The following is a 14,059-nucleotide window of genomic DNA, read 5'->3' on the forward strand; positions in this document are numbered from 1 at the left end:
TTCTAAAGGGACATCCCTTGAACGTGTTTTCCTTGTTATCACGGTTTTCTGCATTTACTGTTCTGATGTTTTCTGCCCCGCTTTTCCTTTTTTACGACCTTGTGCCTACTTTACAGACCGACTCCCTCATGTATTCCTTAACCTTCTATACGTGCAGTTTTTATAGGTCTTTCTTTCCTTTATTGACCCTACCTCATAAACTTCTTTTTACTCTTAAATCTCTGTCACTAAACTGCACCACCTCACATAAATACTCACACTGCTACAAATGTCCTTCTCACCTACTCTTTCTCTTCATCTTGCTGCTTTTAGCATCAGGGGACATCTCTCCTAATCCAGCACCCTCCTTCATTCCCACCCTTACCTAGTCACGTACACCTTACAGAAACTTTAATAAAACAAATACTCATAACCTCGTTTCTATTCCATGCCTGTCAAAGGCACACACTCCATTCACTTGTGCACAATAGAACTCTCGTTCTGTATGCAACAAACAAATTGGGGTTTTCTGTCCCTTTAAGTTACTGAAATTTTCAGCATAGGTGGAGACTGAACAGGCAAAAGCAGCTATTTCAAATGACAAAATAAAGGTAAAGAATATGTTTGGAAACAATTTAATACACTCTAGAAAATAAAATAAATCATTGGGAACATTTTAAAGGGACATTAAACACTTTGAGATGGTAATATACAATGATAAATCGTATATATAAAAAACCTCTGCAATATACTTTCATTATTTATTTTGTCCTCTTTTCCTGTAATTCCATTATGAAATTGTGAGCATTCCAGTTACTGTTAGAAATAGAAGTGCAGAACACTGTTATATTCCTCACAGCCATTGGCTGCACACTCTAGTGACCTATTTATAACTGTCCCTAATTGGCCACAGCAGAGCAGATAACCTAAGTTGCAACATGGCAGCTCCCATTGTTTTATAGACACTAAAACTTTTACACTTATTTTGGCAATATTTTAGCAGCTAATGAAACTTTAAAAATCCATCTAAATGTTATTCTCCGACTAATCTTTTCTTTGAATGCGTCATTCTATCTAGTATTTATTTAGTGCTTAATCTCCCTTTAAAGGAGAGATGTTATTGTCCATTTAATTTCTTTTATAGAAGCCACTGCTGACTCTCTGAGAAGGTGGATTGTTTGAATATTGGTACACGGCCCTCACAGCATATGTGCGTATGCCACTGAAAAACTGTATTAACTTTTACTAGATTCATTTTTGTTAATGGAAGTATAATGCACCAATGCACATTTAATTTTTGAAATTTTTATCCCTTAAAAATGATATTAGTTCTTTTAATATTGAAGATATAAATGTAAAGTTTTAGTTTCTATAAAGTACTTTATTTTCAATAAAGTAATTTATGCTGCCTTCTTGAAACCTAGGTTTTCCCTTTCTCTTTCTTTTCTGCTGGGTATAATTAGGGACAGATATAAAATATGCAAAAAGGCCGAGTGTAAACCCTGTTCATTACTTCAAAAACCCTATATTCTATACAGCCTTGTTTGCATACTGTCCTTTTATGTAACAAAGTAAAATATATTGTATGTCCCTTTAAAGAGAGAATGTTACATGTTCTAAAGTAGGTATAAAACAAGACTTTTAAAGGTCATAATAATGAGTGGTAGAGAGTTAACACTAGATGGGATAGACAGACTGAATAGAAAATTAGCTACAATAAGGTCTGTAGTTTGTCAGTAGGAATAAAAAGCATGGCAGAGGTTTGGAACCCTGTCTGCGTATGGGAAGGGTAAGCGGAACGTCTACGCATGGGAAGGGTAAGCGGAACGTCTGCGCATGGGAAGGGTAAGCGGAACGTCTGCGCATGGGAAGGGTAAGCGGAACGTCTGCGCATGGGAAGGGTAAGCGGAACGTCTGCGCATGGGAAGGGTAAGCGGAACGTCTGCGCATGGGAAGGGTAAGCGGAACGTCTGCGCATGGGAAGGGTAAGCGGAACGTCGGCGCATGGGAAGGGTAAGCGGAACGTCGGCGCATGGGAAGGGTAAGCGGAACGTCTGCGCATGGGAAGGGTAAGCGGAACGTCTGCGCATGGGAAGGGTAAGCGGAACGTCTGCGCATGGGAAGGGTAAGCGGAACGTCTGCGCATGGGAAGGGTAAGCGGAACGTCTGCAGATGGGATAAATAAGCTAAATGTATGTGCATGGGAAGAGTGAGCTGAATGTCTGCGCATGGGAAGGGTAAGCTGAATGTCTGCGCATGGGAAGGGTAAGCTGAATGTCTGCGCATGGGAAGGGTAAACTGAATGTCTGCGCATGGGAAGGGTAAACTGAATGTCTGCGCATGGGAAGGGTAACCTGAATGTCTGCAGATGGTATAGATAAGCTAAATATATGTGCATAGGAAGAGTGAGCTGAATGTCTGTGCATGGGTTTTATGCAAGGTAAACCCAACATTTCAGCACAAGAAACTTGAAGACAGCTGCCAAACTTGAAACTCTCAGTTCAGATTACACAAAAGCCACAGCTTCTCTAAGTACAAATTACCACCCCCTCATCCAACCTATTTTTAAGTTAGGATACATTTTTTTTATAAAGAAAGGCATCTGTATAGTTAGCTACGTCATGAAAACCCAGATTATGACTCAGTCCAACCACTCAGAGGTGGTACCTACTTTCATGCCAACTCTTATAATTAAACCAGCTTAGTGGCACATTATTTTGTTGTGAAAGCACATCCAATCATTTATAGTACATTCCGGATGTTTGCTGACTACAGATACCCAGGGGGTCACGTTCCTTGTGGTATACTAATGATACTCCCAAGTCCACTGTGTATTTGGCCTTGGATGGCATTACTTGGTATGGCCTCACCATCCACTGTCATTATCCCACCTGTTTGTAAGGGCTCTACCCTGAAAGCCTTCACTGGCACATGTTCCAAGTGTGGGATTGCTGTATCCAGATGAGTACCTTTCTCCATAGACACCAAGAATTTTAGTAGGGAGGTCCGGGAAATTCTGGAGGTAGCATAGAACAAGTGAATTAATCCTTCTCCAAGATCTTTTATCATGGGAGCTGTATAGAGATCAGCTCCAAGATGAGACTGATAAAGAGCAAGCACAAAGATAAATTGGTCCTCGCTAACCACACTCCAATGACTCGGAACTGGATGGTCCAATGGGACCAACAATGTATCTTCCAAAATTGGAGATGCTGGACTGTCCTTTGTGGGCTTGTGATTTGTTTTGTTGGAATTTGGCTGGCTAGACTCAGCTTCTGCTTTATTCTCCAACCCTCCAAGCAAAGCATTGGCAGGTAGGTAAGATAAACGACCCTTATATATACGCAGAGCAGTTATTCGGTATGCTGTGATTATGGAGAATCGAGCAGGACCCATAAACCTATACTTTTCACTCTCAATATCAACATCGGAAAATAAACCCCAGGCTAAACTGAGAAAAGAAAAGATCCGTCTTCCAGTAGAGGTGGTTAATGAGACAAGGTCCAGAGGGTGAGGTTTACCCTTGCACATCACAAAGGCACAGTTGGTGAGAAGCTTGGTGCCCATTACTTGCTGGTGTCTGTGTGGGAAAGACAAAAAAGGATAATTTAAATCTCAAAAATATGCGACAGTAGGTATACAACCTACTATATATATTTAACCCCTTGACTGCTAGACACATCTATAATGCACAGCCTAATGATGGGCTGCAACCCTCTCTGGCAGCCAAGCCATTTAAACTGGAAGATAATATAGTAACCCTTAATGATGATCTTGTTTGGAAAAAAAGGGTGTCCCATCTGTTACCAGCAAATCGCATATTCTCTCCCCACCCCCTAAACATTCCCTGGGGACGGTACACCAGCTCAAGTAGGATGAGAACTAAAATGTAATTAGGGTGGGCTGGAGGCAAATGTCACATCTGTCACTGTGTTCATGCAAGGGTGGGATGTGGCAATGGGAAGCTTGAACACATGTACCTCTCAGAGGGGGAAGGGGCTGCCTATACTCTCCAGCACTATAGCTATAGATTATACTGCACAGTTGGCAACATTCACTTAAAGGGACATTATATTCTAACATTTTCTGTATATGAAAGAACAGTTACACACATTACACCTATATTTTGGAAACTAAAAGCCATTTCCAGTCTCCCTAGTATGTTATATTGTGCATCTAACTCACTAAAGCTCACTCATATCTGTATTCTTTAGGAAATCGATTGCAAAGAATAATATAGGAACTTCTGATTAGTGCAACAGAGGGGAATTCATTGCACAATGACTGGGATTTCTGTAGCATACGGATGATCTGATAAAACATAACTTACCCAGCGTAATGACTGATAGAAGCAGCAAGAGCATTTCCTGACCCTCCAGGTAAAATGGCAAGTGGCTTTTTAATGGCACTAGCCCAGTCAGGTCTCTCCATGATCCCATTAATGACCTAAGGAGCAGGTGTAATGGAGAGGTGTTAATGACAGCTGTATATCTATCATCCATAGACTTTTTGCTGGTAGAAAACAACCAGTATTACCAAATACTCTGAGTATCCTGTCTTTAAAAGGGGCATGAAACCAAATTATTTATTTCATGATCCAAAGTATTGTACAATAAAAAAAAAAACGATACTATCAAATTGACTTTGTTCTGTTGGTATACTTTGTTGAAGAGCAGGTAGGTAGGCTTGGGAGCGTGAATGTGTTTAGAGCACTATATGGCAGCCTTTTTTTAAGAATGTTTTTATTAAAGGGATACTGAACCCACGTTTTCTTTCATGATTCAGATAGAGCATAACATTTTAAGCAACTTTCTAATTTACTCCTATTATCATTTTTTCTTCGTTCTCTTGCTATCTTAATTTAAAAAGCAGGAATGGGATGCATGGGAACCAGCCCATTTTTGGTTGAGAACCTGGGTTATGCTTGCTTATTGGTGGGTAGATGTAAACCTCCAATAAGCAAGCACTATCCATGGTGCTGAACCTAAAATGGGCTGGCTGCTAAGATATATATACCTGCTTTTAAAATAAAGATAGCAAGAGATGAAGAAAAATTGGTAATAGGAGTTAATTATAACATTTCAAGCTCTATCTGAATCATGAGAGAAAAAAATTGGGTTTAGTGTCCCTTTAATTTTATGCATTGTTCAAGCACTACTGATCTTTGCATTCTTGCAAAAGAGCTGTCACATATTTGTTCAGACATATGCACACTAAATACCTAGGTATCCTCTTCAACAAAGAATCAAAGGGACAGCAAAGTCAAAATTAAAAACTTTAATGATTCCTATAGACAATACAGTTTTAAACTACTTTCCAATTACTTGTTGAAGAGTAGGTAAGGGAGCAGCCATGCACTGCTGGGGGCTAGCTGAAAAACATATGGTGAGCCAATGACAAGAGGATATATGCGTAACATCCAGCAGTGCATTGCTGCTCTTGAGCATACCTAGGTGTGATTTTCAACAAAGGATACAAAGACAACACAAAGCAAATTTGATAATAGAATTCAATTGGAAAATTGTTTAAAATTGTATGTTCTATCTGAATTATGAAATAAAAAATTTGGGGTTTTGTGTCACTTTAAATGAACGTTTAAATGCTCTTTTTTGCAACACATTGCAGCTCTGGCGTAGGACATGGTCAGTGAGCCAATGAAGAGCAGCATGCCCAGGGAGCTGACCAATCACCAGCTGTGTACTTCTCAGTTATGTTCTGCGGTTCCTGACAGGGACAGTAGCTTTTCCTGTGCTAAATGAGCTGATGTTTTTGTTTCATGCTGCCATCAACCAATTAATACAGTGATATTAGTATGCAGCTAGCTTCATGGCACGTTTAAACAGCCATTATTATATTGCAAATGTATGATAAAATATATTTAATTTCCAGGTCCCTGTACCTCAAACATCAGCCCGTCTCCTGACATCACTACGATAATATTATAACGGGACAGGTCCTCGTCACGCACCAGTTCTTGTGCCTGGTTTTGGCGCTCTGCGGATCCAAGAGAAATAAAAAATTTACTAGAAAACGCAAAGAAATAAGACAACCACTTCAAAAGCTACCTTAAAAAATTGTTAAAGAGATATGAAAGCCAACAATTTTCTTTCATGAGTCAGATAGAGTGTACAATTTAAAAAAAAAAAAAAACTTTCCAATTTACTTTGTTCTCATTGTACCCTTACTTGATAAGCAGGTTAGTAGACTTAGGAGTACTTTATGTTAACGCTTTAAAGTATCCTTGCAAAATTGCTGCCATATAGTTCTCCAGACATGTGTACATGACCTACCTAGGTATTCTCTTAAACAAAGAATAGCATGAGAATGAAGTCAATTTGATAAAAGAAGTAAATTGTTTTAAAAATGTTCCGCTTTACTGACTCATGAAAGAAAAACATTGGGTTTGATGTCCCTTTTTCCTGCTAAGCTAATAGGTTAGCCAATAAAGGTTAATGGCCTCTGGTACTCACTGATAGGCCAAGGTCACACTGTGTGGTTCAAAAGGAATTCCCATCACATAATATTCTGATCTTTTGCTATAGATCTGCACTCTCCACAAGTTTAATAAATAACAACCACAAGGTCTCACCCTTTCCCTATCTATACTTCCCGAAATATTTCCATATAACCAAGGACCACCCATCCCTGACCCCAGTCCTCATACCGGTCACCATCAGGGTAAACTGGACCTCAGCCTCAGACAGCATGGGCATCACAATTGTCTGGAAGAGCTCAAGCGCTTTACCCGTCCCACTGTGGGGGTTCAGCAGCACCAGAACTTGCAGGGCAGATGGCAGAGGTGTTCCTGTAAAAGAAGGGGTTAATAAAGCTTATCCATAGGACTAGCAGATGAAGCAACGGTCATTTTATTATGGGGGACGGCAGGTAATAGTCAAAGGCGCAACATTTCTGCCCAGATTACCTATAAAGTGCTAGTTTAAAGGGACAGTATACACCAATTGTCATATAGCGGCATGTAATAGACACTACTATAAAGAAGAATAAGCACAGATACTGATCTAAAAATCCAGCATAAAACCTTTAAAAAATGTAGTTAGAAGCCCTTCCCTGCATATAAAAGACCCATTAGACAACTGGTTTTAAAACTTGTCCTCAGGCTTCCCCAACAGGCCAGGTTTTCTGGATTACCTTGGTTGAGACGACGTTTAAGATATCCTAAAAATGTGGCCTGTTAGGTAGGCCTGAGAACAGGTTTGAAAACCAGTGCATTAGACTAACAGGAGCAAGCAGGAATCTGTAGACATCAGTATACATCTAAAACCTTTGGGCTTGGTTATTGGTTAGGCATCTGAAAATCAGCACAATGTTATTTAAAAATAAGCCAAATTATACATTTTTACAAAAACACTACCAGATATGCTAGATAAATAATTCATCAACAAAACATTTATACAAAGAAAAATCTAGTGTACAATGTCCCTTTAACTAGTTTGTAGGATAGTCTTTTGCTCATCTCAGGGATTAATTAGTCCATAGGATAGCCTTATGCTTATCCCTGGCATTAATTATTATGTAGGATAGCCTTTTGCTCATCCCAGGGATTAATTAGTCCATAGGATAGCCTTATGCTTATCCCAGGCATTAATTATTATGTAGGATAGCCTTTTGCTCATCCCAGGGATTAATTAGTCCATAGGATAGCCTTATGCTTATCCCAGGCATTAATTATTATGTAGGATAGCTTTTTGCTTATCCATGGCATTAATTAGTACATAGGATAGCCTTTTGCTTATCCCAGGGATTAATTAGTCTTTAGGACAGCTTTATGCTTATCCCAGGCATTAACTAGTTCGTAGGTTACCATTTTGCTCATCCCAGGTATTAATTAGTACATACAATAGCCTTTTGCTCATGCCAAGGATTAATTAGTCCATAGGATAGCCTTATGCTTATCCCATGCATTAATTAGTATGTTGGTTAGCCTTATGGTTATCCCAGGCATTAATTAGTACTTAGGATAGCCTTATACCTATCCCTGACATTAATTAGTACGTAGGATACCCTTATGCTTATCCCAGACAATAAATTAGTACATAGGATAGCATTATGCTTATCCCAGGCATTAATTAGTATGTAGAATAGCTTTATCCCAGGCATTAATTAGTAATTAGGATAGCGTTATGCTTATCCCAGGCATTAATTAGTTGGCAGGATAGCCGTATGCTTATCCCAGGCAATAATTAGCAAATAGGTTAGCCTTATTCTTTCCCAGGCATTAATTAATATGTAGGATAGCTTTATGCTTAATCCAGGCATTAATTAGTATTAGGATAGCCTTATGCTTATCCCAGGCATTAATTAGTATGTAGGATAACCTTATACTCATCCCAGGCATTAATTAGTGCGTAGGATAGCCTTATGCTTATCCCAGGCATTAATTATTATGTAGGACAGCCTTATGCTTATCCCAGACATTAATTAGTTCGTAAATTAGCCTTATGCTTATCCCAGGCATTAATTAGCATGTAGGCTAGCCTTATGCTTAACCCAGACATTAATTAGTATTAGGACAGTCGTATGCTTATCCCAGACATTAAAGGATTACTTTCTGTTATAATTTTTAAGCCAAACAACTAACATATTAAAGTTAATAAACATTAATTAAAACCTACTGACCTATATTTTCTCCAAAACGAAGTTTCATAACGTTATAAAAGTTATATCTTTTATTCACCGATGATGTCACGTTATCCTGCCCACTATTTTTGGCACTATGTGTTCAAAATACTTAAACCAATGAAATTGTGTTTATTTGCATCTCATTATCTACCTATACGTTCCCAATACGTATGCGTTTAAATGCGGCTCTAATGCGCATGCGCAATATGACCTGTTGAAGACGAAGTTGCACAAACTTTTTAAAGCGCCATTTTGAAACCTAGGTATTGTAAACGGATTGGTACAGAGCAAAGGATACCCACGGAGTGGGTTTGGAAAACAATTAAATTTACAGACAAGATTTCTGATATACGGTAGAGATATGTTAATGAAATGCTATTGATAAAAAGCGTATTTGGGGTAGTTAGTTAGTAACAGGCATAAAAAATATTTACTTACAGTGTCCCTTTAATTCGTATGTAGGATAACCTTTTGCTCATCCCAGGTATTAATTAGTACATAGGATAGCCTTTTGCTCATCCCAAGGATTAATAAGTCCATAGGATAGCCTTATGCTTATCCCAGGCATTAATTAGTACATAGGGTAGCCTTATGGTTATCCCAGGCATTAATTAGTACATAGGATAGCCTTGTGCTTATACCAGGCATTAATTAGTACGTAGGATAGCCATATGCTTATCCCAGACATTAATTAGTATATAAGATAGCCTTATGCTTATCCCAGGCATTAATTAGTATGTAGGATAGCCTTATGCTTATTCCAGGCATTAATTAGTATTTAGGATAGCCTTATGCTTATCCCAGGCATTAATTAGTATGTAGGATAGCTTTTTGCTTATCCCAGGCATTAATTAGTATTTAGGATAGTCTTATGCTTATCCCAGGCATTAATTAGTATGTAGGATAGCCTTATGCTTATCCCGGGTATTAATTAGTACATAGGATAGCCTTATGCTTATTCCAGGCATTCTTTAAGTCCTCCACAGTGTTTGTCTTTACCACCTCAAATTGAAGTTTACTCCTTGAATCAACCACCCTTTCGTGAATTAGTGCTTCCGTAAATTACTCCTGAACCTATTACCCTTCAGCTTGAGATCATAACCTCTTGTTCTAGTGTTGCTCTTTTTGTGAAAAACACTCACAGCCACAGCTTTATTAAGCCCATTAATACCCCATTCTCTCCTCTAAGCTATATATTTACTATTGAGCCCTTAGTTGCTTTATTTTTAAGACCAGGCACCATTTTAGTAAATTGTGCCATTATGCTGATATATGATAATGAACACGCTGCACAGTATAATGATAAGTATTTATACGCTGTTAAAGGGCCATAATACCCAAATGTTTAAACACTTGAAAGTGATGCAGAATAGCTGTAAAAAGCTGACTAGAAAATATCTCCTGAACAACTCTATGTAAAAAAGAAAGATATTTTACCTCAAACGTTCCTCAGTAGCCACCTCCCATTGTAAAGGATTTCTAAGCAGCATATTAGTGTGTTTGTCCTGGGACATCTGAAGGGACTAGCATTGTGCACTCTCATATTATTTCACCAATCAGGTAAAGGAAGCTTACTATGAAATCTCATGAGAGTTAAGTCAAATCTCATGAGATCACAGTAAGAGTTCATGACCTCAGCACTGCTGATGCTGATTGGCTGCTGTTCATTTCTTTATTTTTTTTTATTTTTACCTGCAGCTGGGAGCAGGTGAAGTATAACTTTTTACACAGAACTCACTCTGCTGAGCTGAGGAGATTGTGAGGTAAAATATCTTCCTTTTTTACATAGAGATGCTCAGGTGATATTTCCCTGTCAGCTTTTTACAGTTATACTGCATTAGTTTCAAGTGATTTAGCATATGAGTATTATGTCCCTTTAATGAGCCATAACTACCTAATTTATTTACTGTATGCAGGGAAGAAGTACATACACAACACCACTCTTATATGGCTATTATAGTCAAAAAAGGACTATTAACCCTAGACTACTGTGTGTTTAATTCCCACAAATGGATTAAACTCACAGTAGAAATACCGCTTGCGATCTGCAGAGTACTGCTGGTCCCGAGCGAAAAACCGCAGCTGATCCAATCAGTAGCGCTAGTTACAAAGCAGAGTCATTTGGCTAGGTCTGCTTATTGCATCCTCAGGGTTTTCCGCCCGGACCAACAGTGCTCTGGGAGTCCTACACACATTAGTCTAGGGTTGAGCTTTAATTACAGGTTAGAGCATGCAAGTTTTCTGATGAAACGGCCAGGAGCTTGTGGCCGAGAAACGCGTAAAAAAGCTCACCCCAAATAAAGTGTTTTTACTCTTTTATACATTAAGCCTTGTATCATTTGGCTTTTTTATCTTCGCTTGCCAAGTTTTCTCTACCATTAGTAGAGTTTTTCACTGAGTGTAGCTCTGCCGAGGACTGTTTTCTAATTACCAGCTTGCAGAGTTGATCACACACAGAGAGCAGCTGCACGCTGTTTCTTTCCACAGCACAGCTACAGAGGATTTGGACTCGATCTATAGAGGAGAGCCCACATTCGTCCGTTCAGGATTTCGGATGCTATCCGGCACAGCGTACTGACTGCTGCTAAAACGTCAGTCTGCCTATTCGCACCACTTTCAATAAGGGTGCCAATACTCTTGTGAGTATATTTCCACTTGTCTTCACTCTCACTGTGATTCTTTCTTACGAAACCTACTTGCACAATGAGGCGCTGTCTTTTTTTGCATCATCTCTTTAACAAAGGATACCATGGGAACAAACATATTTGATAATAGAAATAAATTGTAAACTTTTTTAAATTGTCTGCTGTGTCTGAATCACAGAATAGAATTTTGGGTTTCATATACAAAAATGTCCTGCCCCCACTGGGAGATTAGTTAGCGCTATTGACTCATGCTTAGGTAGATCTTCTGCAGATAATACATTTGTTATTCATATTTTCAGTGCAGGTGGATGTTTACACGCAAAACTCGCTATTTCAAATAACAAAACAAAGATAAAGTTGCTGTTTCCAAACAATTAAATACACCCCAGCAGGTAAAATTAACCATTGTGAGTAATGCTAGTGTGAAATGTCCCTTTAAAATTGCAAACTCTAAATAATCCCTTTAAATGTTGAGTTTACTGCCCTTTACCCATGTGTACATTAGTACGACTTGTTTTGTATACATTATGGGTCAGCAGATTAACCCTAGCTATTCTAAGAAATGTTTGCCCTGCTTATCAGTAAGGCACAGCATGGTCCCTGCACAAGCGAAAGGGAAACCCCTCCTTCTGATTATCAATAAGTTATCCAGAAAGGATGGCAGACCTAGCAAGGATATGTAGCAGAAGAGACTTATGCCCATCATTATGATATAGTGCCGGGCATGTGTTTATTATCAGTAAATACTCATTACAGTAGTATGGTCATAACCAGTGTGCAGATAGTCTGACTGATTAAACAGTGCCAATGAGAATTTGTGTTTTAGATTGTTTCTAGATCGTAAGTTCCCAGGGAAATAGGGCCCTCAATACCTCCTGTATTTCTTAGATAAATTGTGTCTTCTCTTACAAATATTGTATCATCGTTGTCCTCTTATCATTTGCACCCATGGGCAGAGTTGTGGAATTTGTTGGGGATTTATAAATAAAGTATAATAATAATAATAATAATAGACAAATGTAAAAACAACAAGATTTTTTCATAGCGATTATCCAAAAATGATAAACGGACAGCCCTTTAAAAAAACAAAGAATTCATAAGACAAAAAAAAAAATTTAGTCGATTCGTCAGTCAGTCGATTCGTCAGTCAGTCAGTTGATTCGTCAGTCAGTCAGTTGATTCGTCAGTCAGTCAGTTGATTCGTCAGTCAGTCAGTTGATTCGTCAGTCAGTCAGTTGATTCGTCAGTCAGTCGATTTGTCAGTCAGTCGATTTGTCAGTCAGTCGATTCGTCAGTCAGTCGATTCGTCAGTCAGTCGATTCGTCAGTCAGTCGATTCGTCAGTCAGTCGATTCGTCAGTCAGTCGATTCGTCAGTCAGTCGATTCGTCAGTCAGTCGATTCGTCAGTCAGTCGATTCGTCAGTTAAACTTATAAAGCTGGGAAAGGCTACAGAAAACTAAAATGTAAACTATTTAGGTAGGAAATGGTTCACAAGTTCTACTGTACAGTAATCAATAACAATTTAGCAATGTACTTGTCAACTGACTGAATCTGGTCTTATCCAATACATATGCTCCTCTTAGCAAGTTCTAAATAAAGATATAGTCTTAGAATAAGCTGGTACTACTGGTGTTTGGTGGCTACACACATATATGCCTCTTGTCATTGGCTCACCCAATGTGTTCAGCTAGCTCCCAGTATTGCATTACTGCTCTAGAGCTAACTTGTTAAACACATAGTTATATGGAAGTAATTGTGCAGCAATAGAATACTCTACACATATTATATTATATCTCTTTAAAGGGACATGAAACCCAAAATGTTTCTTTCATTATTCAGATAGAGAATACAATTTTACAAATTTACTTCAGTCATCACATTTGCTTCACTCTCATGTTATTCTTTGTTGAATAGATATCTAGATAGGTAGTGTGCACTGTCTGGATCACTACATGACAGAAAATTGTGTTGCAATCTAGTGCTCTAACATTCTTGCTAAACTGCTACCATATAGTGCTGCACACGTGCACGCTCCTGAGCTTACCTTCCTGCTTTTTAAAAAAGGATAGCAAAAAAACAAAGAAGATTAATAAAAGTACATTGGAAAATTGTTTAAAATGGTTTGCTCTATCTGAATCATGAAAGAAAAATGTTGTGTTTTATGTCCCTTTAAGAAGGAAATTACATTTGGAGATACAGGTAATTTAAAATGATGTTTCAGGGAGTAATATGGGCAAACTACCTGTATTGTGCAGAATCTGCGTTTCTATGCAAAATATTAATTATCTTTATTTCATTATCTATCTGCTCTGCTTTATAGCCAGATTACAAGTGGAGCGCTAAATATTGCTTTAGAGAAAGTGATATTAGCGCTCCACTGAGTAATACCAGCGCACACTAATGGCATTACAAGTTGACAGCTGGGAAGCATTGCGCTCACAAGAGCGCGCTTCCATAGGCTCCAATGGGGGCCTCATTCTCATGCCGTCAGACTCGGCACAAGAACTTACGCAGTGCAGGGGGTAAGAAGCGCAGCGATGGCAGCAAAGTGTAAATATATATGTATATGATTATATATATATATATATATATATATATATTTACTGGGGACACATAGTTCCCATAGTCCGCAATGTAAAGGCACTTTTAGCCCCAAAAAACTGCCTGGTGCAGTTATTCTATTAAAAATAAATATGCTACAATGTTTATTTTTTTATAAAATACACACCACTGTATTTTGGGGGCAATTGGGGCACATTTATAAAATTAACCAGAGATCTAATCTCTGGTTAAT

At 38.5% G+C, this 14,059-nt stretch overlaps 1 protein-coding gene across 1 annotated transcript in view; it reads right to left on the minus strand.

Moving 5' to 3' along the window:
• Positions 1-600: 600 nt before the first annotated feature.
• SPHK1 (sphingosine kinase 1) overlaps positions 601-14,059 on the minus strand; it is a 16,921-nt gene continuing 3,462 nt past the window's right edge. The window contains exons 2-5 of the mRNA XM_053709277.1: positions 6,644-6,784; positions 5,879-5,973; positions 4,310-4,425; positions 601-3,559 (exon numbers count right to left, since the gene is read on the minus strand). Of these exons, the coding sequence (XP_053565252.1) occupies positions 2,767-3,559; positions 4,310-4,425; positions 5,879-5,973; positions 6,644-6,784 (1,145 nt within the window). The 3' untranslated portion in view covers positions 601-2,766. The remainder of the gene's footprint in view (positions 3,560-4,309; positions 4,426-5,878; positions 5,974-6,643; positions 6,785-14,059) is intronic.

Source organism: Bombina bombina, chromosome 1 (genome assembly GCF_027579735.1).
Source record: "Bombina bombina isolate aBomBom1 chromosome 1, aBomBom1.pri, whole genome shotgun sequence".
NCBI classification, from domain to species: domain Eukaryota; kingdom Metazoa; phylum Chordata; class Amphibia; order Anura; family Bombinatoridae; genus Bombina; species Bombina bombina.